A 25,358-nucleotide genomic window follows, 5' to 3' on the forward strand; every position below is an offset into this window, starting at 1 on the left:
TAAAATACGAAACGAAAATGGCATATGATTCAGCTGAAACAATACTGAAGGATTAGTTACTTGGTATGAAGTAACAATTTATTGATGTCAGCGGAAGGCGCTCGGTTAACTAATGACCGTAAGGAAGGGCACCATTAAAGAACAAACGTGACATGGAAGCCACAACATAGAGATGAAAATAAAAATGAAAAGAAATGTTAGATAGAGGACTACTGGATTTCAACCCATGAGTTTAAAATCATAAAATGAAAGAAGATTTTATTATGCATTTAAGTGAAGCATAATATAACATGGCGTACATTTATACTTGTACTATAACGATTTAAAATGTCACCAGCGCTACTAATAATGATTTAGGTAAGCGTCCACCTTATGATTTTTTACTGATATGTTCTTATGTTCCATTTAGAGCAGTATAACTTATGCCAACGAACCAAAAAATAACAAATACGCATACTTCAAAAAGCACCGCTATTTTTTTCATATCTTTATTTTTTTTTTGTCATGAAGAAATTTAAAGATTAGGGAATCATTAACCGGAGTTACACCACAATAATTTTATTCCGAATTTTAATACAACACTAATTTCATTTTGAGTCTTTTGTTTTTGCAGATTTCCAAACAAATTTATTGGGTACGTATGACGTTAATACAGTATATTTATAAAATATTTTTTTGAAAACTAAAATGCTGTTTATTATTCCTACTATTTTACCTTACAAAATGCTTATAACATTAACCTTCTTTTTAATCTTCTTATTAACCTATATTATTATTAACGTAATGATAAATAATTAGCATAACGTTACACATTGGTAAAATATACCAACACGTAGGAATTATATGTGATTTAGGAACTGAAAAGGCATAAAACAAATATAACTTTATATTCCGGCTGAAATTTATGAATATTTAAACAAAAGTTTTTTTATAGTTATCATAATGTTTCTTTATTTATTACTTAAAAAATTTTATCTAAAAATTGACGACGTTTTTTACACATTAGAAGCTTATTAGTAATATGATTTTTAAAGTTATCTGCTTTTCTTTTTAAATATTTTATAACGATGCGCGGTTATAAAAAAATTACTGTTAAAGGAAAGTTAACATCGAATCTGATATCATATGAGTCACGAAAGAATTCGATGATACATACATATCAATAAAAGAACGAGTACATGTGTGTATGTTGGCTATATATAATTAATATTATCCTTTTATGAGAACGAAGGAAATTCAGAATAAGCAGCACGATGATTCATAATAGATGAAGATGTAACGGAGAAGATGAGAAGTGAGCGAAGCGTACGAAGGGAGTACGTTGCCAAGATATGTAGGAATGATAGCAAGACAAGGAACGATGGGAGGGGTTAGCGGTGGTTATCAGAGCGTAGGGAGGCTGCCATGTTGGGGTCCCCGTGGAGCATAACTCAGCTAGCCCGGCGCCAACGCTCCCTGAAGAACGGCCCCCCGGCTCAGCTTCACTTATTCATGCCCCTCTAACGGCACCTCTCAAGAAACTGATCGAATTCACTTGAAAACTTTCCACCTTTGCATTCTTCCGCTTTTACTCAGCAAATTCTTGATTCACAAAAAGAAACCTAAGTCAATTCAATGTATTCCGTTCTCTTATTGGAGTTTCTAAAGGATAAGCTTAGAAAGCTACTTTTCTCGAACTTATAAAAAATTCAATAAATTTGTATAGAAATTATAGAATAAAAACTTTTTTACTTGATGTTTTTCAATAAAATTCTTCCTTGTTAGTGAAATAACTGTTGCTATAAAATAACTATTTTTAAAAATATTACTTCTAATAGCTTAGAAGTAATATCTAAAAAAAATAAAAACAGTAAAAATATAAAATAAAATGTAATTCAAATAAAAAAAATTGTAAGTACTAAGTAAATCCAACTAAAAAGAAAAAAAATACGTTAAGAACAAATTTATTACCTTAAAATATTTTTCTCGTACTCAATACGAGAAAAATGTTACTAAGGTAATATAAATTTTGTAAAGCGTTTCCTTTTTTCCTTTTTTTAATTTTAGATTATATGTAATCTTTAAAATAATATTCAATCTCTTTTAATTTTTGAATGTATTCTTTAAACATATTTGTGATTAAAATCCAGTGACTGATTTTTACTCTTTAAAGTGCAAGATTTTATTAAAAATAGAACTATTATTTTTAACATAACGAAAATGATATAATGCAACACAAATATAAAAGACGTTTCATTTAAAATGCAAAAGATCATTAAAAACAAAAAAATTAAATCTGTTCTTACATTTACCATCAACTTTTTCTCATAATAATGTTTTTGTTGATTGATTTAATGTTCTTGTAATCTTTGCAATACACCAATAAAAGTAAATCTTGTTTCTGTTTGTAACATTTATTTGAGGATGGTTTAGAGAAAAAAAAACGATTTTCATTATTCTGAATTCAAAATACTGGTTTTAGGCCTAATTAATAATAACCTTACCTTTCGGTATTAAGCTATATTTTACATACAAAACAACAACGGTATTTTTCAGCCGTTTCTCAATAATACAGTGACGACAGTATTGATTACAATTTATATAGCGAAAGATTACTTACTAGCCCTCATGCTACTTCAGTCTTAAAAAAGTTATAATTCGAACTATCATTTACTCGACAGACATCATTTGTTTTTGGAGTCCATATATTACCAGTTCCTATTTTTTTTTTTTTTTTGCAAGCGATACCCTTCCAATTTTCTTTTTGTGAACTTCCATGCAATGTTGTTTCTCAATCAGAAAAGTCATTTAAATGGTCTTGTTTTCAATAGAACATTTATCTTTTGAGTGTTTCGGGTTAAAACAACCTACTTGATTGTTCGCTCACTTAAAGAAATGAATTGGAATTTAGATGCCGATCTCCGTGGCGGAGAGGTAGCGTCTTGGCCTTTCATCTAGAGGTCTTGGATTCGAATTATGGTCAGACGTAACAATTTTCATATGTTACAAATTTTTATTTCTTATTTCCCTACTACAAGCTTTGAAGCTTATATAGAAAAATTAATCATAAAACAAAGAAACAAATTTTCGATTGATAAGAAACTGCGTTCGAATGTTGGCTATTGTAATTAACTGATTATTAAAAAAAAAACTAATAATAAAAGTTTGGTATTACTCTGTTTCATAGATGCTTTCTTAAATTCTCGAAAAGAAAAGTTTTGTTTCTATTGCCTCACTGCTTTAATGTTATTACAGCAATCGCAATATAAGTTATGCAAAAATTATAAATTTTTCATCTTTTTTTAAAGAAATTTTTAACCTAATGTGTATTTTACAGAAAAAAGAAATTATCTATGAGAGTAAGAGTAATTTGTTACTTTAAGTAAAAAATTCGTTAATCTATTACTTGATAAGAATATTCTTCTAACTATTAATAAACATTATTAATGCAAAATGATTGTTTTCTTTACATATTTAGTATCTACATTTTATGTGTATATGATTAATAAGTAAATTTTTTGGTTTTTTTTTAAATTCTCAGGTTTATTGTAAAATATTTTATTCAGATGACGAGATAACCTTCGTCCCCTACTAAAGTCAGCGTAGAACACACGCATTGGTTTATGAGAAATAAGTATAAGTGTTAATATACGCTACCTGCTCCCATCTAAAACAATTATAATAAGTGTGAACCACATAAAAAGCACACATTAATTTTTCATAGTTTTCTTTCTTTGAGTGTAATGATGTTTATTATTCAAGCAAACTCCGTTTTGAATCAACAAATCGACTGCATTTCAATAAGGTTTGTTATGCTGGTGTTCTGAAATATAGTTTTCTCAATAAAGAAACAAGTAAAAATCCCACTTCACTTAATCTAGTACACTTATTTTTTATTTATCATGGCCATAAAAGTTTGACAGCGATTTTGTGTCTCGTATAAAATCATTGTTCAGGTTACATCGCTTTCTCACAGAATAAGTTTTCGATCTCAACCAGAGTAATAAGAGTACACTATCTTCGATAAAATATTTCTATTCTAATTGATGTAATAACAACGCACAAAAATATTTTTCTATAGGGGATTGAAAACAAATATAAAACTAATAATAATTTAAAAAAATTATTGGTTCGCTCATGTCAATTTTTTTTTCAAAAATAATGAAAACATTTTCAATAGGTTCAGTAAATTTGGATTTCAGGATAACTAAAAAACAAAATTCTACTTAACACCAGTAACTAATCATAATCTCTTTAGAAAGAAAAAACTACGTTAATAACCTTTGATTTTATTATCATTTATTTTTGGTTTTTATAAATTATTAAAAACTGATAAATTTCTTTTTATTATAAACTACTACGGCGGCGTAGGGAAGAGTAATATTTCATCTTTTCGGCCACCTTTTAATTCCTCTCATGAGTGTCTCACCTCTTTTTTCATTCTTTATAGAATGATTTATAAAATAATATTTATTTCACGTTTTTCATTATGAAACTTTAAGGAACAACAATAGACTTACTAGGTTTTTACTAATCAAATAATTACATACCAGAGAAAAAAGTTGGAGGAAGATTTTATTTTAACATTTAATGAATCGAAAATAAAAACTCAGGTTATATAGTTTTATAAATAATTTCAATAAAATAAGTTTGATAACCCAATTTGTACTGTAACAGTAATTTAAAAAAAAACTTTATAACTAGAAATTTTAGTACTGAATTTCAAATCTTTGCTATACAGAATTTTTAAATTGTGAAATGAAAATATATAGAATAAATATAGAGTTTAATTTTTTTTAACATGTTTACGGCAGATATGAAAATATTTAAGAGGAATCTTACTTTAGTATCCTCTACGGGAAAACTCTACCGAATTTCACCTTTCTACCTATTCAAGGAATTAGAAATTCAGATATTATATTGTGTAAGGTTTAACCTCTATTTAACCCCTTAGGGGTTATTAATCAAAATGTTAGCTACGTAGTTTCTAAGCGCCATCTTAGGAATAAATAGGCCTATTCAAAATTTCAGGTTTCTATCTGTTCGGAAAGTTGTAGAATTATTGATAACTGACTGAGCTAGTAAAAGCTTTTGCATCTGAACTGCACAGATAAAACTAACAAAATTCATTACAGACTTCCAAATCCTACCAGTCAATCTAAATTAAATTAATATTTTTAATTCATTTTTATCCTCGTGTCAATTAAAAAAAAGTAATTTTTGTATTTCGCGTGACATCTATCAACCGAACATTTCTTAGGTAAGTTGTATGATTCTAAGAAGGAAATAATTGGCTTTCTCCTGTAATTATATGTTATAAATTACATATATTCAGCGCTGTCTAAGCTCTCTCAGTACTAGTAATGAACAAATTATTCTTTAAAATAATAAATAATTCCATATAGAATGTTTTTCGATATGAAAAAAATAGAAAAGATTATTTTTATGTATTTTTAAAAAAAAATTTATATTTTATTTTTAAGTATCAATATAAACGTACAATTTTAAAATGTATTACTTCGATTAACTTAGTTTAATTTATGTTACAACAAATAATGCTAAAAGCACTTCAAATAAACCGAGATTCGTAATATGTCTAAAGGGAATTCTAAAGGAGAAAAGCATCGAACGAGAAAGTAGAGTTTATAACTTCGAAATGCACGTTAAATATTTTGTATTTTAAGAATGGTTAAGGTTTTTATAACGTAGTTTACTACGTTACAAGAATACAGAGCTCTTTTTAGAGAATGATAGAAACAAGCATTAAAAAAAATCTCTTTCAAAAAGTTTACAAACAGCTATTATCTTTCTTGACACATAAACACAAATGTATACATACTATTCGTACTCTACCGCTCAGTGAACTAAAAGTTTTTTTTTCTATTTTGAAAATGAAAAGGAGTAAGCTGGAACTCCGCCTATGAATACATCGCGCGTTCTAGGGCAATGAACTGCTATTGTTGCCAAAACTGCAACTATAAGTACTGCACGATGGGAAGATTACTTTTAAAATGTAATAACCACTGTCGTCCGCAAACAATTTCTGTCAGCGTATCAAATTCTTATATCGCCATTTATATTGCGAAAAAGTATTCTAATTCCGATATGAATGAAGAATAAACATAAAATATGTAATAAAACATCATAATAACAGTGATAATATATTTGTTCATAAAATTTAATGAAATATCTCTTCTTCAACTCATAAGTTTAATCAAAAAATAGTCTGTTTTAGAGAATTCAGAAATATTAAAAAGAAAAACTCTTTAAAACAGCCGCAGAAAAAAAATACAAATCAATATAAAACATGTCAGCTTATAATTATACTATTTTAAAAACAATAAACAAGAGAAAATTATTGAAATATAAAATAAAATATTAAGTTTGCTTTATTTAGAATTTTGTTTTCGAGTTAGACAAACTGAATTTATTAATAACATCGGGAGTAACACTTACAAATTTTTCATAACACAAATTCTAATGCTTCAAGTAATCTGCACATAACTATCAGAAAATTAAAATCTAATAAAATATATTACTAACATCTTGAAAAAAATAGACGATAATTTAAAAAAAAATTATTTATATAATACAACATTTTGATTTTCCGTCTACCATACTGGTTGTAATGTGTAAAAGTAGCAAAAGAAAAAAACTCAACTTAAAATAGTATGTATAAAAAAGTAGGAGATATATGTTAAATGTAGAATATGAAATAAAAATTCCGAATAAACAAAATATTATCATAGTAAGTACAAAAAATGATGTGGCCACCACATGACTTCCTTGTACGTTCATTAAATTACATATACACATTTTTTTTAAAATGAAATGCACATCAAATTTTATTCCATTAATAACTTCTGATATTTTTTCATATTTTTTTTTATTGTTATTATTGAATTATTATTTATCGTAAAAATCTTTTTCAATCAGAAGTTAATAATTATTTATAAATCAATATAATTAAATTAAAAATAAAAAAAAAAAAAACGTTAAAAATTAAAATGGTCGAATTTGAACCGATGTGTCTTATTCGCCTTCTAAGATCCAAATATTTCATTAATCAAATTTTTATTTGGCTATAACTCTGAAACCATTGAAAATAATTACCACTGATGATATATCGTTGAAAAGCTCTGTCTAAGGGATATAGAGAGCTTTACTGCAGTTAACAAAACTGCAGTAAAGCAGTTTTAAGTGCTTTTTTCCAATTTTTTTTCAGATTTTGGGCTTTTTTGGATACTTTTGGTTCAGTTGATTCAATCAAAAGAGGAGGTGCACAACTAAATGTTACAACAGTCCTAAATTCAAAATTTCAACATCTTACGGCTAATCGTTTTTGAGTTATGCGGGATACATATGTACGTAAAGACGTCACGACGAAACTAGTCAAAATGGATTCAGGGATGGTTAAAATGGATATTTCCATTTAAATCTGAAAACCGAAATTTTTCGCCATCACAATACTTCCTTTACTTAGTATAAGGAAGTAAAAAGTTTAAACAGTAACACATCTGGTGGCCTCTACGTGAGACATAATGAGAAGCTCATTCTAACACATTAGGTTACAGTAACTAGTTTTTATTATCTACAAAAACATTAAAAATGAATGTTTAAATAAAGTTGGCATATATATATATATATGACAACTTTATATATATATATATATGTTTAAGTAACATGAATCAATAGTAAACCTTTAGGAAAAAATTTACGATTTTTTTTTGGTAGCCCTAATAATAAGAATAAAGCTCGAACGCGTATAAATATTTTTATTTAGTTTAGTCTGTGTAGTACAACCCTTGATTTTTTTCTGTTACTTCGTGATATTATCTGTATATGTGAGTAAAATTTTCAAGAGTTTGCTTAAAACTGGAGCTTAATACTAAATCCCTCATTCAATAATTAAGTTCAACAAATAATCCTCGGTTTTTATCAAACTTTAAGAAAGTTTGATAAACTTAAGTTATTTACGTAAGTAAGATAAACGTAAGTAGTTATTTACTTTCATTTTTATATAAAAAACTATTTTTTACTGATTTGAAAGAAATTATGAAGTTCACATAATTTCAACCTTTAGATATTGTACTATAAAATGCAGTTAAAAAGATAAAAATTAGAAATATTTTAGACCATTTTAACAAGAAATCTCCTATTAAAAGAATTATTAAATTTACTCCGTATTGCTATGGTAAAAATGAAAATAATTTACATAAAAAATGTTATCTTGTTTAGAAAAAAAGCTGACAACACAGTTGTACAACTTTCCTGTCACGCTGGTGGTTTCTGATGCACGGCTTACCCACACAACTTGATTTAAAATATTTATCATTTATTTTACTATTTTATCATTTATCTTCAATGATTCTAACTAAAGCGCGCGCATACCGTATTTACTTAGCGCGGGTGTGGCGGTACTAGCGGCGACGGTCGGCACTAACTAAACTAATATAATTTCACAACTTACATAGAACAAATTTCGCTTATACGGTCGCCCAACTGGAGTAGCCGCGAGGCTTAACACACCAGGTACCGGGTCGACCGGACGATCGAATTCGAGACCCAGCCAGAGCAACTATCTTTGTAACACTTAAAATACTGTTCATTTATTTAAATCTACCACTCAAGTGCGACGTCACAACATAGCAGACCATTACAACAGCATTTTTTGGGCGAGGGTGCAATTTTGCACAAAGTTTTTTTGCAAATATTGTTATTTTTTAATTGTTAACAAATGTGCCCTAGAAAAATATGACCTTAATTAGGTGGAATCTCGAGATACTGAGAGTAACCTTGCTCTACAGCCTCATCCCCTTGACCTTTTAAGTTGAAAATTTAATGGCATCAATGCCTCATATACAGAAGTAATCTGACCAAGTATGGTCAAAATTGGTCTATTAGTTCTGGATATATAAGGTGATTTAGAGGCCAACACCGAACAATCGTTCAAGAAATCTGATGCTAATGAAAACCATATCAATTTCTGTAAGAATCATTTTTTGACTAAAAAAGAACTTTTTATCACTTGTGTAGTGTCGCAAGGGAAAAATAAATAAAATATCAATTAATTCTTACCTGACATTTAGCTTCAATACACATATCTAAACTTCCAGGACGACATCTTGTACCATCCCTAACAGACGATGCTAATCTAGCAATGATACCCGTGTGAGAAATGCATGTTAATGCACAAGGGTCATCTTCATCATAATGAGGTTTCCAGGTAAGCAACGTTCCTTCATACGGAACGTCATTGTAGGATGAACATTGGTGTTCTCTAAAGTCCACTGAATCTGGACAAGGCTGAAACATAAAATATAAAATAATCTGTAAATAAAAGTTTAACTTAGTGAAGCAAGAGAAACAGTTATGTAAATTTTGAAATGTAAGAAAAATTACGTGTAGAAATATAAATTACATAAAGATTTATTAATTAACAGTAAATAAACAGAGTTTAAAAAATTTAATATTTAAAAAAATCATAAAAATGATGTTTAATATTCTGCTGAAGTTTAATTGACTGTCAAAGTTTAAAATAAAAGGAGTTTTTAAAAATATTTACATATAGTTATTATTAAAATATAACTATGATATAAAAAAATAATAAAAAATATAAATTATGAATATAATACTAAAAATGAAAAATATTGCATATGGGATATACCTACCGATAATTTAAAACAGTACCGAGCAAATATTTACAACTTAAAAGACCGTCAGTTAATTAACTTATTCTAATTTCAATTAACTAATTTTAACGACTCATTTTTGTTGTAGAAATATTTACTTAATAACCAAATACTAATGTTTTTCCTGAGAACGCAGTAGTAGGATACTCTTTTCTATTAAAAGGGAATTTAATTATTTTCCTATAAAAAGGGAGTTCATTAACTAACATGTATTAATTATCACGTGTATATATATATATGTATTTATTTAAAAATATTGTCTGAAACTGGTAATCGCAAATAATTTCCCTTACAGATAGTATAGTTTTAAAAGTCACAATGTAAAATGTAACGGACTGCACCGGCATTTTTAAAGAGTTTACGTCAAGATTATAAAGTTTTTCTACCTACAGCCTGAGAATTAATTTCTGTCTTTTGGATGCTTGTTCCCCGCCACTTGAATTTCCCAAGGGAATTATTGTATGATAAGTTAAGGATCCAGAGTCAATATAGTACAAATAAATGATTACACTAGAATTTTAAAATGTTTTTTAAAATTATAATAGAAGAGTAAATTTTACGACTGTTACTCTTCGTGGCATTTAAATTGAGAGAGAATGGAAATTGGATGAATTGAATAACATAATTTCGTTTGTTTTCATTACGTCAGATTGAACTCAAAAGAAAATTTTAAAGCATTTTTACAAGATCAATATAAAAGTAAAATGAATTATTAAGATATTTTATTAATATAAAACTTATTTAAGAAAGTTTTTATGAAAAGAATAAACAAAGCAAATGATAAAAGCGGAATGAGACCGGAATTAATTTTGAACGTTTCGATTTATTTTCTTTATTATAAATGAATCTAAAGAGACTTATATTCCGAGTGTCCTCATAAGAAAGATTGAAAACTTAAAGAATTATTATACATATTTAAATAAAACATTTTTTAAATATTTTTTTTTTAATTTAAAGGTAAGTATAAAAGTCTTTTGAGAAACCAATGAACTGGACTTGAGTGTTATTTGAGTAAGGCAAAATCTCAAATGTTTTAATTCTTTCTAATAAAAGATTAAATATAGCTTGTAATGTACCTTTAAGAAAGAGTTTTTTAAGTATTATTCTTGTGTAAGTGTATTTTATTGAGATTGTTTAAATGTACAAATTTAAGGAAATTATTTGTGAATAAACATTTTTAAAGCAATAATACATTACATGTTAATTTTTATTAAATTGAAAGCAATTTATATCAATTTTTATTTTTAAATGAATGATAAGTATTAAAAATAAGTAATGTTTGGAATATTTAAAAAATTCCAGTTAGCAATAAAAAAAAAATGTGACAAAGATTAACTGTATAAACATAAATGAACTGAATCTGATATGTTATTTTCCTTTATTTTTTTCAGTAAAATTGTGACTATACTGAATTTATAAAAGAGTGAAAAATTTAATGAATTATTGAAAAGTTTCAGGTCTTTTTAACAGACGAAAAAAAGAGGTTCTCAATTCGACCAATTAATATGCAATTTTTCTTATTGATTTTTATGATTAAAAAAAAATTGTGAAGGAGATTCCTGTTTTTTTTTAAATCTATTTTCTTCAAATAATTCTTAATGAAAGAGATTTTTAAATGAAAAATTACATGGACCACTTAAACAAATTGAAAATATTTATATTTTCATTATGAGGTAGTAAAGGAAGGTTCTTTTATAAGGATTTGAATGATAGACTATGGATACCGGTGATCTTTGGTGGTTGGGTTTTAATTAACTACACTTTTCAGGAGTGGTCGATTCGAGTGTCTTCCAGACTACATATTTACCGGTAGATTTACGTTTACATTGCACTACACTTGCAGCTACATCATGCTTGGCAGGCAGGTAGCGGTTATTGAATTTGCCTACACACACACACACACACACACACACACACACACACACACACACACACACACACACACACACACACACACACACACACACACACACACACACACAAAACTGGTTGTTTATATATATATACACACACAAAACTGGTTGTTTATATATATATATATATATTATATATATATATAATGACATAGTATAATAGCATAATGAAGTTTAGACTGTTAATCTAAAAATCAAAACATTTTATCGCTATAATTTTAAAAAAAATTATAGAATAACATACGGTAAAATAGTAATAGTTATTCCAGAATTGCTTAGCGCATATCCAATAGCAGTGTGTTAGTTGTTTACTAGTGTTATTTTTCTTATATTAATCAATGTTTAGCTATTTTACCTCGTCGTGCATTGCTAATGGCGATTTTTTCATACTGGGAGTCATTTTTTGTTATCCAACCTATATTTTAGAAGAAAAAAGCTAAAAATAAATGATACGAGCTTTACACCCATAAAATCGAAGTTAAAAGACCGAATAAAATGCAAAAATACAATATTTTTATATTCTTTACATTTCGATTTTTGTACCATTAGGGATTCTTCTAAATTTAGTTTCTTGAACATGGAATTTTAAAAACAGCTTATCAAATTCCTGTTTAATTTCCTCAGAGGGCTTTCGACTATTCTGCCATCTTCAAGAGGATATAATTATTATTAAAATTATAACTGAATTATCTATATAACAATTTGATCGTCATTTTACTATTCGTCAAAAGTTAAAGTCTAAGTGACTACGTCCGTATTGTAATAGTTTCTCAATCGTCATGAGCTCTGTAAACTGATTCCACAATTTAGTAATTAATAATAATAAAATTAATAATAATTTAATTTTTTTTTTACTAATAAGCTATTTGTTTTTACTTTAGCACTGAGTTCAAAAAAGTCATAGTCTGATAAATTATTGAAAATACAATAGGCAGAAAAAATAATAAAAAAAAATTAGCGAAAATATATGGGAATTTAATACCCAAATAACATTCTAATCTTCATTTTTATCTCGCTAACTAATGGAAAACTGTGAGGATGCATATTTTTTTTTACAGATAAGGGGTTTTAAATACATTAAAAATTGAATACGAAAATTACTAAATAATCGAAATACTAATATTTGAATCATTCCCAACAAACAATTCCTGAATCTTTAAAAGAGTTATGAATAACGAAAAATTTAGTTAGCGTGTATATAAAATATACGACTTGTTTTATGAATTATATAGAAAATAAGAACTTATATATAACCGAAGTGACTTAAAGTAATGGTCGGCTCTCATAATAGATGCTTTATAGTCATTAACTTATTGCTTTATCCATTATTTCCCGGAGTATTACAGTAAAATATCATTGCACTACGTCATTACTGTTCAGGATTTTATAGCTCACTAAAACTTCAACTTTATAACTCCAAGTTTCCTTCTCGAGTTTTATTTACTATTAAACAATCAAGTGAACTTTCAAAATACAGCTTATTTCCTATCAGATAAATTCATGTATCTGAGTTTTTGAACTTTTTTTTATATTAATAATGTGTTAGTTCGTAGTTTTTTCCCCTTCCTAAAACTATTTTAGTTACTAAAAGAAATATAAATTGATCTTGAAGCAATAACGAAGTGAAATAAAAATATTTTTATTTGTTCATTCATTGTCGTAATTATTTTAAATGTAGTTAAACAACAAAATGCAGTCTCATTTTCTGTTTAATTAATAATGCTTCCAAGTACAATAAAATAATAAAAAAAGAAAGAGTATCAAAAAAATAAAACTGAAACAAAAATGCAATCATTTGCTTGAATCAGTGTTTGAATTGTATTATTTGTTTGTTAAGTGGCAAAAAGTGAACTCCAGTTGCTCGAGAGTTGTTAATTTCATCAAATAAATGAAAAGGGACTGGATTAGACGGAACATCAGCCGGAAAACGGAGTCGATAAGGTGGCAGCTCTAAAAGTTAACTAATATATAGGCAATAAGGATATAATTCAGCTTGAAGCCATCGGGTCTGGGTCCTTCTGATTCAGTAGGAATGACGTTTCGGTTTAGATAACTGGACTATTGGATGGATCCCGTTACCATTGCAGAATCTATACAAGTGTTTTTATACTCTGTGTTTTTTAGGTAGATTTCATAAGAGCGCTAAATATTTTAATGGGTACCATGATTAAACTTCCGGAAAATTTTGACATATCTTTGCATTTCACATCCCCAGACCTCAAAACCACCGTCAGCTCAAAAGTTTATATATACATTGGGGATGGAAATAGGGAGGGCTTTTTCGAAAAAACAAAATATCGCTATAACTTTCTTATTAAGTAAAATATCGAATTCATTTAAAGTTCCTACTATTATTTGGATAAGGGCTTAAAACTTATCCAAGTAGAGTGTTTGATATCAGCAACCACTGGTCCACGGGGTGGACAAAATGGGGTTTAGCAGACAAAAAAATATCATACCTCCCTTAATATTCACAGTATCGAATCGGTTTAAAGTTGTTGTTAGTCCTCTAAACATTCCCTAAAAGGTTTGTCTAAACAATTTTTGATATGACTAACCCTTACGGCCAAAACCGGCCCAATTTTGGTCCGGTTTTTGGTCATAAGGGCCGTAAGGCCAACCCTTAATATTGACCAAAATATATCTGGAATTATAAGAAGGGCTGGTATGCTAAACATGTGAAACTTTCTTCACATGCAGCCACTGTCGAATTGAATAAATTTGAAGTTTTTCTTAACTTCAAGGTGGAAATTTTTTTTATCCCCTATTTAACACCGGTGAAATCTACCTCCGCCTTCCGGCGTGCCGAAAGGGATATTTTTCTTTTAATATAAAAACGTATATGTAAAAAAACAATATAGAGGGCAGATTAATAAAAAAGGGTGTGTTACTTCCCTTTTCCTTCGTATAAGAAGAAACTATTGTTCTTTTACTAGTTAAGGAGAAAGTAATATCTGTGAAAAAAAAAATTATTTCTCTTGTGCCGGTTACCACGTTAAAACCAATAAGATTATTTTTCATGGTCCCAGCTTTTCTAATATTAACTATTATGATTAGAATATGATTGTAAGATAGTTAAGAGGAATACCGCACCATCATGTGACAGTTTACGTAATAAAATTACTGAATAGGATTAGTTCGCAGACCAGTAGAACGTGATGTGAAAGTTGAATTACGTAGATGAAGCTCTGTGTAGATTAATAATAAGAACGAGTACAAGTTGACAATTTTAACTTTCTGCTCAGAAAGTTGGCTGATTTCTGGTAATTACCAGACTTAAAAGATCATAATATAAAATAACATGTGAAGTGAAGTAATGATAATGAAAAAGATAATATATTCATTATTACACAATCAAAAATAGCAGTATAATAAGAAGTTTGACATCTTAAGGAAAATAAGTTTGTAATATTGTAAATAAATACAGGGGGATTCCAAATTTCACGAAAATCTCTCGGGAGATGATTCTGCAACCAAAAATACGAAAAAACGTACATATAAAAATTAATCAGAAAACGGTTCCCGAAATATCTAGCCCTGCTTTGTGTTCTGTTTTTAAAATTAACCGTACTAAAATTTCGGGTACATATCAAGGAATAAATTTTGTGCTTCCTTATGGGGTTTGGTCTAAGAAATTGAATAAAAGTGGTCCCAAACCTCTATCCCACTTAAGTTTTAAGAAAAACGGAGTAAACACAAAAATGACGTTATTTTCATCAATTTTCTAAGAATTAAATTCTCTATGTAGTTAACCAGAAAACTTTATTTATTTATTGGTAAATTAACAGTTATTTTATTCCATACCTAAAAAGTATATTTTTTGCTCCCATTTTTCTTCTAACTAAGATAGAAGTTTGGGACCACTTTTATTCAATTTCATAGATTAAACACCATAAGGAAGCTCTAAATTTAACTCCCGATTTGTATCCCAAAAATTTTAGTACGGTTCAATTTCACAGAGGGAGCAGATAGCAGGACTAAATGTTTAGCGAACCGTTTTCTGACCTATGATTATACGAATTTTGTTTCTCATTTTTGGCTAAAGTATCATCTCCCGAGAGATTGCCGTGCAATTTGGAATCTCTCTGAACAAAAGTATTATTTAAAATCATTGCTATAATCGGAGAGCTACATATGAAATAATTATGAAGAAAAACAACGTCTAATACAAAAAAGAAGTGAGAAAATTATGTAATATAACCTTATCCATTTTTTTTTTATAAGGTAGTCTTCAGTATATACTACTTTTTTAGTATTTATTTGTTTTGTGTTTATCTGAACTCAAACTATTTTCTTAAAAAAAAAAACAGAGTAACTATTCAGCAAAAATCTAAATTTTTAACATTGCAATACTTTTATGATAGTCTAGAGTTTTTTAATAAGGAGCTTAAAGTAACAGTAAAATTTATTGTTTAAGTGGCAATTTATACCGATAAATTTCCACTTAAATTGCCGATTAATTCTGAACTGACAGAAGTTGTCTTTTTCTTTTGATAAGAACTGCGAGTTAAAAGAATTATGATAAAAAAATGGATTGATTGTCATTGCGTGTAGTATCATATCTATCCATTACTGACATAATCTATTATAATTTATTTTCATAGGCAGATGAGAATAAAGTATTTATTTCTATTATATAAACTATATTCCTTAAATTTTTATAAAATTCACCAAATTTTATTAAAACGGAAATTATTGAATCTTATGGAATGTTATATAATGTATGTATAAAATTAAGCTATGCAAGGTATAAAGTTTTGTTAAATAGTTCTTCATACTACTAACAGTCATAGATGAAGTAGGTTTTAGATACAGAATGTTATGTAGAAATTTGCCAAATTTTTCAACTGCACTTTGCACAAGATACTGAATTAATTTCATCAGAAGGCATATCTCGGAAAATTTAGAGTTCCAGGATCCCCCCCCCCCCAAATAAAATAGGTGTATGGATGTATATATATATATATATATATATATATGTGTGTGTGTATTCTTATTTGTTAAGAAATAGAATAACCATTACATAAAATAATAGTTTAATGATATAAAATAGTTTCCTGTTGAAAATCAGTCATATCTTCTTTTAATTCTTCTTGGGTTTTTTACCATTAAAAGATTTAAATAAAAAATAAATCAGGTAAAAAGAAAGTATAAAAATGCGATACTCTCGAGCTGACATAAAGATCCAGCAAGTCAGAAATCTTCGATGGATCTGAAGGCCAATAGGTGGGTTGAAGCCCCGAATTTACATGTCGCATCTTTTCGATAGAAACCTTTAGGGCCTTTCCGCGTGTAGTTGCAAGCCGTGATCCCTAGAATACATTCTTCGTGTTCAAGTCAACCCCCCCACAATTAATCGGCTCTCAAATGAACTAAAGTATTCACAAAGGATGTCTGGTTATCGCGTTACGAGGGGGACAGTAGATTGCTGACATTCTAATAGGCTCCAACCAAGATCTCAATCGAGATTGCGTGAATGTGACCGGTGCTGAACGGAGGGAGTTGATTGTGCCATCGGTCATTTCTTAGTACAGTAGCAGTACCATGTGCCCTACCAGTTGGCTGGTTGGTTGTATTCATTGAAGAGCCTCTAAAGTTCATATAGTTCCTGCTAGTAACGTGAGTTTCTCATATAAGGATAACGTCTAACGTCTTGCAGATCAGCATCTCCAGTTCCTCCTTTCGGTTCATTACACCATTGATATTCCATATTGCTATTTTCAGGTAATCTCTCATCAATCGATTTTAGAAATTACCTTTGTTAGCCGACCCAGCAGGTTCCTAATCCGTTGAACCAAGAATTCAATGTTAATTGCTAGCATCTCAAATTTAACAAGAGAAATTGAACTCTTGTGATAGTTTCCCATCACTGCTTCAGCGAACGAACGGGGATGAGGATTGAAATATTTATTGAAATTGTTATCGTTACTATTATTCGGATTTCTCGTGGTTCTCTGTCCTAAAGACGCGAAATCACCAAGGTCTAGGTTGTAGGATTTGTCTCTCGGACTCTGGGATCTGATAAGGGTCTTCATCGAAGCATAACTCATCCTCTTTTTCTCTTTTCTTTCTGGGATTTCTTTATAAACCCTGCAACCTATATAGTATGGAAATGATTTTCATGGCATAAAGCACAACTTTCCGGAGTACTTCTATCTGTCTTCTGGCAGTCAGTGGTCCTGTGTCTCCCGTACGCGTAACTAAGCGGTATGGTCTCATGCAGTTATTTCTAGTGTGACATATGCTGACACCTCATACATTATACCAGTCCTGAAGCTATTTTTGGGTTTCAAATCTAACACAATAGTTACCTATGTACTTTATTCCGAACACATCCCTATTATTATCCTTAGATTCCAGGTTTACGAAAAAGGTTGCCAACGGTTCTTTTGTTAATTGGTGGCAAGCGTTACGATACTCCGAACTCTGTGCACCTGACTTTCAATCTCCTCCTGTATAGCAGTAAGTGGGATCGAATGGTGAAGGTTCACCATCCGAAACGCCCTCTCATCACGCTTCGTGAAGGTATGTCCTATTTTGTTATTTTTGTTACTTTTTGTTTTTTTCAATTACACAAATTATTGCTTGTAGCTCTCAATATCCTTCCACAGAAGACGAAATTGTTTATTATTCCTACTTTTTATTCGGCCTTGTCCACCACTCATTCCAACAACTTATGTAGCTTCGATTCCAACAAATAATATATAGCTTCATAAGAATTCGAAATACCATATAATAGTATTGAAGAATTTTAACATCTTCCTTTTGTGAAAGAGTACTGTTGGTCTTCTCAATCGGTAGATGATCGACTCGATTTGAAAGAGATATGTAATTTTCAAGAACTGTATCATTTACAGTTGGTGTGCGTAACACCGGTACCGTTTGCCATGGCGCATTTACCGTAATGAAGTCTCTAATATGAGATCACTACTACTCTCCGAGAAACTACTCATCTTTTCTATAATCTAATCTATAACCTAACTTCCTTCGCGAAGCCTTACGTGGATCTCTTTTGGAATATTTTAATGGTCTACGCTTTCTGTTTACCTGCATATTGTTTATATTTACCGCTTTGCAGCTGCTGTTTGCTGATTGATTCCTGTTTAGAACAGCCCGAAGCTGGTCCATAGCAACGCTTATATTGCTAGTTTATGTAGTCTATTTTAGGCCTTACACTATCTGAACGACTAAAAAATAAAATAAAATTCAAACGACATAAATCTTACACATTAAATGATACAATTTCTGACTCATAATCACAATCCACATAATAAATCACAAAAATTCAAAAAGAATGACACAACCACTTATCTATCAACTTACTCTCACAATTGATTTCAATTTGAAATTTATTTGACTGTATGAAAATAGTTTCCTAAATTTTACAGTTAATTCCTTCCTTGTACGAAGTAAAGGAAGTATTGTGATCGTGAAAAATTTAGGTTTTTAGATTTCAACGGAAATATCCATTTTAACGATCCCTTAATCCATTTTGAGTTTCGGCGTGACGTTTGTACGTACGTATGTATCTCATACATACGTAACGATTAACCGTAGGATGTTAAACCTTTTTGGAATTAAGTTTGTTGTAACATCTAGTTGTGCACCTCCTCCTTGACTGCAATCCGATTGAATCAAAAGTGTTCAAAAAGCCCAAAATCCGAAAAAAATTTGCATTTTGGACATTTTCTTAACTGCAATAATAAATAAGCCTTCATTGAGAGCTTTTCAACAATATATCAAGAGTGGCAATTATTTTCTTTGGTTCTACAGTTATAGCCAAATGAAATTTTAATTAATGAAATATTTGGATCTTACAAGGGGAGGGCACATCGGTTCGAATTAGACTTCATCTCCTTTTTTTTAATTTAAATATGTTGATTTATTAATAATTATTAACCTCTGATTGTAAAAGGATTTTTATTATAAATAATAATTCAATAATAACAATACTCATAAAAAGAAAATATTAAAAAATATCAGAAGTAATTAATGAAATAAAATTTTATGTAAACACTTTTCATTTTTAAAAAAAATATGTATATGTAATTTAGTAGGCGTACAAGGAAGTTATATGGTGTCCATATCAGATTATTTTTCGAATATGATGTCATCCAGCAGCTGCTAATTTATTGTAGTACATTTTTCTGTTTATTAATCTATTTTTATATTTTATATTCCATTTTTTTTTCTAAGTCTTTTCTTTCCATAAAATTGACACAAATATATAGTAAATTCTGTAGTTTGATTTTAAGTGTATGTTAAATTTTTATGTTTTTTTCATTTAGTATAAATTAAACTCTGCTCTCCTTCTAAACATGTTTAATGGTAACTTTAAAGCAGTAGATTATTTTATTTTTGTATTTCAGATAATAATTTTATTTTCTAAACTATATCGTTTTACCATTTTTGAAATTTTATTACCTATCTGTTCTGTCATTTTGTGAAATTTCACTAAAATATGTTAGATGAAGACAGAACATAATGAGTGGGATGAGATGACATGTGACGGAAATCGCACAATCGGACAGGAACTGCTCATATAATAGGTTATTTTAAGACCGTCCTATACTGAACATCACATCACGTTAGCAATCCAAACCAAACATATACTGTACCAAAATCTGATTTCTAACTAAAATTAACACAAAATTCAAAAGATCCGGATTTTTTTTTAAAAAGATTATTATAACAATAAATGAATGAGATCTATTCACTTATTTTATTTTAAATTTATTTTCAATATTTCATCCTAATATTTGTTCAATTTTTCATCGATTACGTAGCTCATTTTCTGTCACTTAAAATTTGGACTGCACTCGTAAAGAAAAAAATCTGATGTGGACACCACATGACCTCTTTGTACTCATGTTAAGTTACATATACAGATTTTTTTTAAAACGAAAAGTATATAAAATGTTTTGTTTAAATAATTTCTGATACTTTTTCATACATATTTTTTTATTGATATTATTGAAATATTATTTATTGTAAAAGGTGTTTTTACAATCAGAGGTAATTAATTATTAATAAATCAATATATTTAAATTAAAAAAAAAAAAGTTATAAAAATGGGAAATGAAGTCTCCCTCCCCTTTTAAGAGCTAAATAATTAAAATTTCATTTGGCTATAACTCTGGAACCAATGAAAATAAGTACCACTTATAATATATCGTTGAAAAGCTCTCAATGAAATTACTGCAGTTAAGAAAAAGTCGAAAATCCAAATTTTTTGGATTAAAAAAACGGTTAATCGTTTTTGAGTTAGGCGAGACGCATACGTACGTACGTACGTACAGACGTCACGCCGAAACTAGTCAAAATGGATATTTCCGCTGAAATCTGAAAACCGAAATTTTTCGCGATCACAATACTTGCTTTACTTCGTACAAGGAAGTAAAAATGGGTGTTTTTTTGCAGAATCGATTTATTACATTTTATTTTTATTATTCTGCACGTAATTGTATTTCTATGTACATTTACTATTCCAAACTTATTTTAAAATAATAAATTCGTATTATCTCTGGGTAAACTAACTGGTTTACAGCTTATATGAAAACTGAAAAATACTATTTCGTTCCTGAATAGTATTTCTTTAAAATAATTTTTAAGAAATATTTATTCTTTACACTTATCTATTTAAATAAAATTAAAAAAAAATCGGAAGCCAAGTAAAAGTTAAAAATACATTATAAAAAACATTTACATAAAATCTGAGACTAGATTTGCGGTTTGGTTGTTAAAAAATCACCATAAGAAGATGCTGAGAAAATAGTGTATATACAGTTTATATAAAAAAGGCGATTAAATAAATTGGAATAAAAAGTTAAGAAATAATAATAATAAATATTAATTGATAAATAAATATTATAAAACGAATATTTTTTTATAGTATTTTTAAAGTAAGAGTACAAAATTTAAGCAACACTTGTTTTATTCAATCTCAACCGAAAGCGTAAATTCAATCAAGAAGTATCTGAACGACGGATACGTTGCCTCAGATTGCTTACCTAATGCACATTCCATACATAGGTTGGACAGATAAAAATGTATTTAGAGTATGATAGAGATAGCATGATAAGTTAACTCCTCCCATGTACAAATCTTAATGGAGTGGACATCGTTTAATGTTCTTATGACAGAACATTTTCATAAAAAGATATTAAATAGATTTAAAATTATTTAAGTGTATTAACTACTGGTCTTCTGTTTCTATTATAACATTTATTTTCTGTGTAATTACTGATAAAGAAAGTTTCTCAATTATAATAAAACATAAAGCTTTGTTTATATAAAAATGTAGAATATCTAATAAAAAGAAGAAAAATGGGAATAAAATTATTATAAAATTTAAAAGTATATTACTTTTCATGCAGTATGCATGTTATATATTTTGCATAACACGTACTTAACATTATTACGACATTTAACATAAAACTATTCACACTACTTCAGATTAACCAAAGTGTTTCGCCTGCCAGAAATGACCAACTTAGTATGCAACTATGAATCCTTTCACTCAGCTTAATGTATAATGTAGAAAAATGTATTTTACAATATCTAATGTCTAGTGAGTATTCTTTGCTATGATTATAATGGTTATAATTAATGGTTATAATTATAACCATTATAATCATAGTTTTCATATACTGTATTCAGATTTTAACGAATGTAACAAATCTGCTACAAAAACACAGACAAAGGAAACGATTAAACTTATTTTAATAAAGAATTTGCTACTCTTTATATACTACTCTTAATTACGGGTTTATACGTATGAATGAATTATGAATCACCCGAAATAATTTATTTCAGCTCAATCGTTCAAATAGAAAATGGAGTTTGCAACTGTGAACAAACCTATGACAGACTCTTTTTTTAGATGTATCAGCTAACTATCCATCACCATATTCAAATTTTTTATTTATCTCGTGATAAAATGAGGCCGAATCCGCTTTAAATATATTAATAAATTCTTTAAAGACAAATAGATTTATTCCGGGTTCGAATCCTGATAAGGATTACTCACGCTGCAAATCGTTCATCTCATTCTCTGAAGCAATACATAACGGTGGTCCCAAATCTATTAATATATATATATATATATATATATATATATATATATATATATTAATAGATTTTAAAGGCAAAACATTTATAAATATAAAACTTATTTACATGAATATGAAATTTGTTTTTATCTACTTAATATATCACATAAGGGGGTTTAGTTGAAATTTTAAGAATTTTTAAATCTTATTTCTTAAAAGTTTTGATATTTAACCGTTTTGAAGTTTTAACCATAAACTGATATATGACGATTCAAATCAAGTTTTTTAAAAGTATTTTAAAAAAGTTAATGCCACCATACAGACGTAATGGCAATAATGCTTTTCTAATCAGATTCTTCGCCAAAAGAATTAATTTACTAAACATTTAAAATGACAAGTAATCTCAGATTTCAGCGCTGGCGTTAACCTTACGATGTGTACATAAAGCCGGATAAGTCACAAATCATTGCCAACGTAAAAGTAGAAGATAGACGGCACAAGACACTGAATTAAGATTTCCTTTAAGAACTCGTGAGAAACTTGTTAATAACGGCCAATGTGAGCAGAAAGTCGAGGAATACAAAACATATAAGATATACAAGAGATAAATATTAAAAATTAAAAAACACGACTGTCGAAAAAATATAACTGACAAACATTGCTCTTTTTGTTCTGGTTTGGTTCCATCATGATTTTGTATTATACTAGCAAATACCCCGTTTGAATTTTGAAAATCGGAAGATTTATTACGAAGATATAACATTTCCAAATTACTGTTATCTGTTAGATCGAGAGTGTGTCTGATATAAGCAAAAGTTAGCCTTTAACTTACTAACAAATAACCCGTTTGAATTTTGAAAATAGGACGATTGTTTGCAGAGATATTATAAGAGCACCCCATTGCAACTCCCAAAACAGCAACCCGTGGGCACGCCGTTTGTTACAAATTCATGATGATGATTGGTTTAACCTCGCACGAGATGTTTTCATCCCCTCACCATTTTATTCTCACACGCAGTCCCCTGTGGAAAGCCCATTATTCTTAAACCGAGATCTTTATTAAACAGGAGGTTTTTAAATTTATTTAATATTAGTTTAATTTATTTTACGTAAATTTAATTCTATTGTTTTAATATTATTTATTCGATACTTTCGAATCATTCAGTTCAAACCCAGCTCACACAGTGATAAAGACTCATAGTTCACAGTTCATTACAGTTGTGCTTTAACCGGAATATTTCCACTAATATATATATATACGTATATATTTATATTATGACACTCCCGGTAACGTAAGGATTCCAACGCCGGCCATCTAATTACATCTAATTCGGTTACATCCCTGAGCTGCTACGGTAGAACAAACATACATACATACAAATATACACTCTTACATTACACTTCTTTTTGGGCAGTCGTGTAATAAAAAAAATTTAGAATAAATATCAAAGAAACAATATGAGCATCTAAAAATTAGAAAATGTCTAAACTACTCTAATAAATTTAAAACAAAAAATAAAAATAAAAGATCACCATTAATTTTAACCTTCATAAAACTAAAATTATTCGTTTTATATTTCGTTATATGGAATAAAATAAGCAAAATTTATACTATTTTATTTAGTGAGGGTTTGGTATATGGAGGAGATGAAGGAATGAAGAAACGTCTTTGTTTACTAGACTGGACTAGACTAAGAGGAGTTTTAGAGAAATTATTTACGATTTTATTTCAAGTCCTTTTTACCAAGCGGTGAAACATAAAAGGAATTTCTCTTGAATTTGTTATTAATTGCTGAATTCACTACATAGTTGTCATATCTTGGAAACAAATTATCAGTGTGTTCATTTTAGCAAGCCCATTACAATTTTAAAAGGGACATTAAGCGGAAAGAGATTGGAGAATATGTACGTCGAGAAGCGTTGATTTATTGCGGGGGAATTAGTGTTAGATTGTCATTGCTCGTTGTGTATTGTTTCTTGCAGATGTCGCGCTACGGACATGACGTTTCTGTGTGTCTGTACCCTTAATCATCCTTTTTCTGTTTTACCAAAGTTTCCACCCTTTACCAATTACTTACCATCACACAGTTTTTAAACATCACGTGTTTTAAATTTGTTTCGTAAAACAACAGAAGAATTGAAACAAATATGTGAAACCGTATGAAAAACTTTTACACTTCTTTTTTTTTTTTTAATTTCGGTTAATACTTTCATCTAGACTCATTTCTAATTTATAAATAAATTGTTATAATCATTAATATTTAAAACTGGTTTTATTTTCTACCTTTATTAATAATAGCCAATTTAGAATATAAAAAGAGAAAATGAAACAGAATTGTATTAATTAATGATAAATAAAATCTAATTACGTTATGAAGATGTATGTTTCTGTCGAACATTATATAATAATTATTATTATTAAAAAAAACTCCAAGGGTATCTTACAACTATTAATATTCAGAATTGATGTGTTATATAAAAACAAATATAAAGATGATTACATAACTTTTTCTTTTAGAAAGAAACACTAGTTGTAAATAACAAAATAGGTAAACATTAATCATATATTATGTAAGAAGAATCTTTTATCTTAACAGCTTTTTTTAAGATTACGTAGAATAAGTAACTATTAAAATAAATAATATTTTTTAATACTGTTTAATTAGCGTATTAAAAATAAAAATTTAGGGATATATATATAGGAAAGAAAAGACAGGTAGCTT

General features: G+C 28.6%; 1 protein-coding gene across 1 annotated transcript in view; it reads right to left on the minus strand.

The window, feature by feature from the left end:
* Positions 1–25,358, minus strand: part of nolo (ADAMTS-like no long nerve cord) — a 680,775-nt gene that overhangs the window by 225,260 nt on the left and 430,157 nt on the right. The window contains exon 4 of the mRNA XM_075359132.1: positions 9,058–9,285. Within this exon, the coding sequence (XP_075215247.1) occupies positions 9,058–9,285 (228 nt within the window). The remainder of the gene's footprint in view (positions 1–9,057; positions 9,286–25,358) is intronic.

This window comes from Lycorma delicatula, chromosome 3 (assembly GCF_047948215.1).
Source record: "Lycorma delicatula isolate Av1 chromosome 3, ASM4794821v1, whole genome shotgun sequence".
In the NCBI taxonomy this organism is placed as follows: Eukaryota; Metazoa; Arthropoda; class Insecta; order Hemiptera; family Fulgoridae; genus Lycorma; species Lycorma delicatula.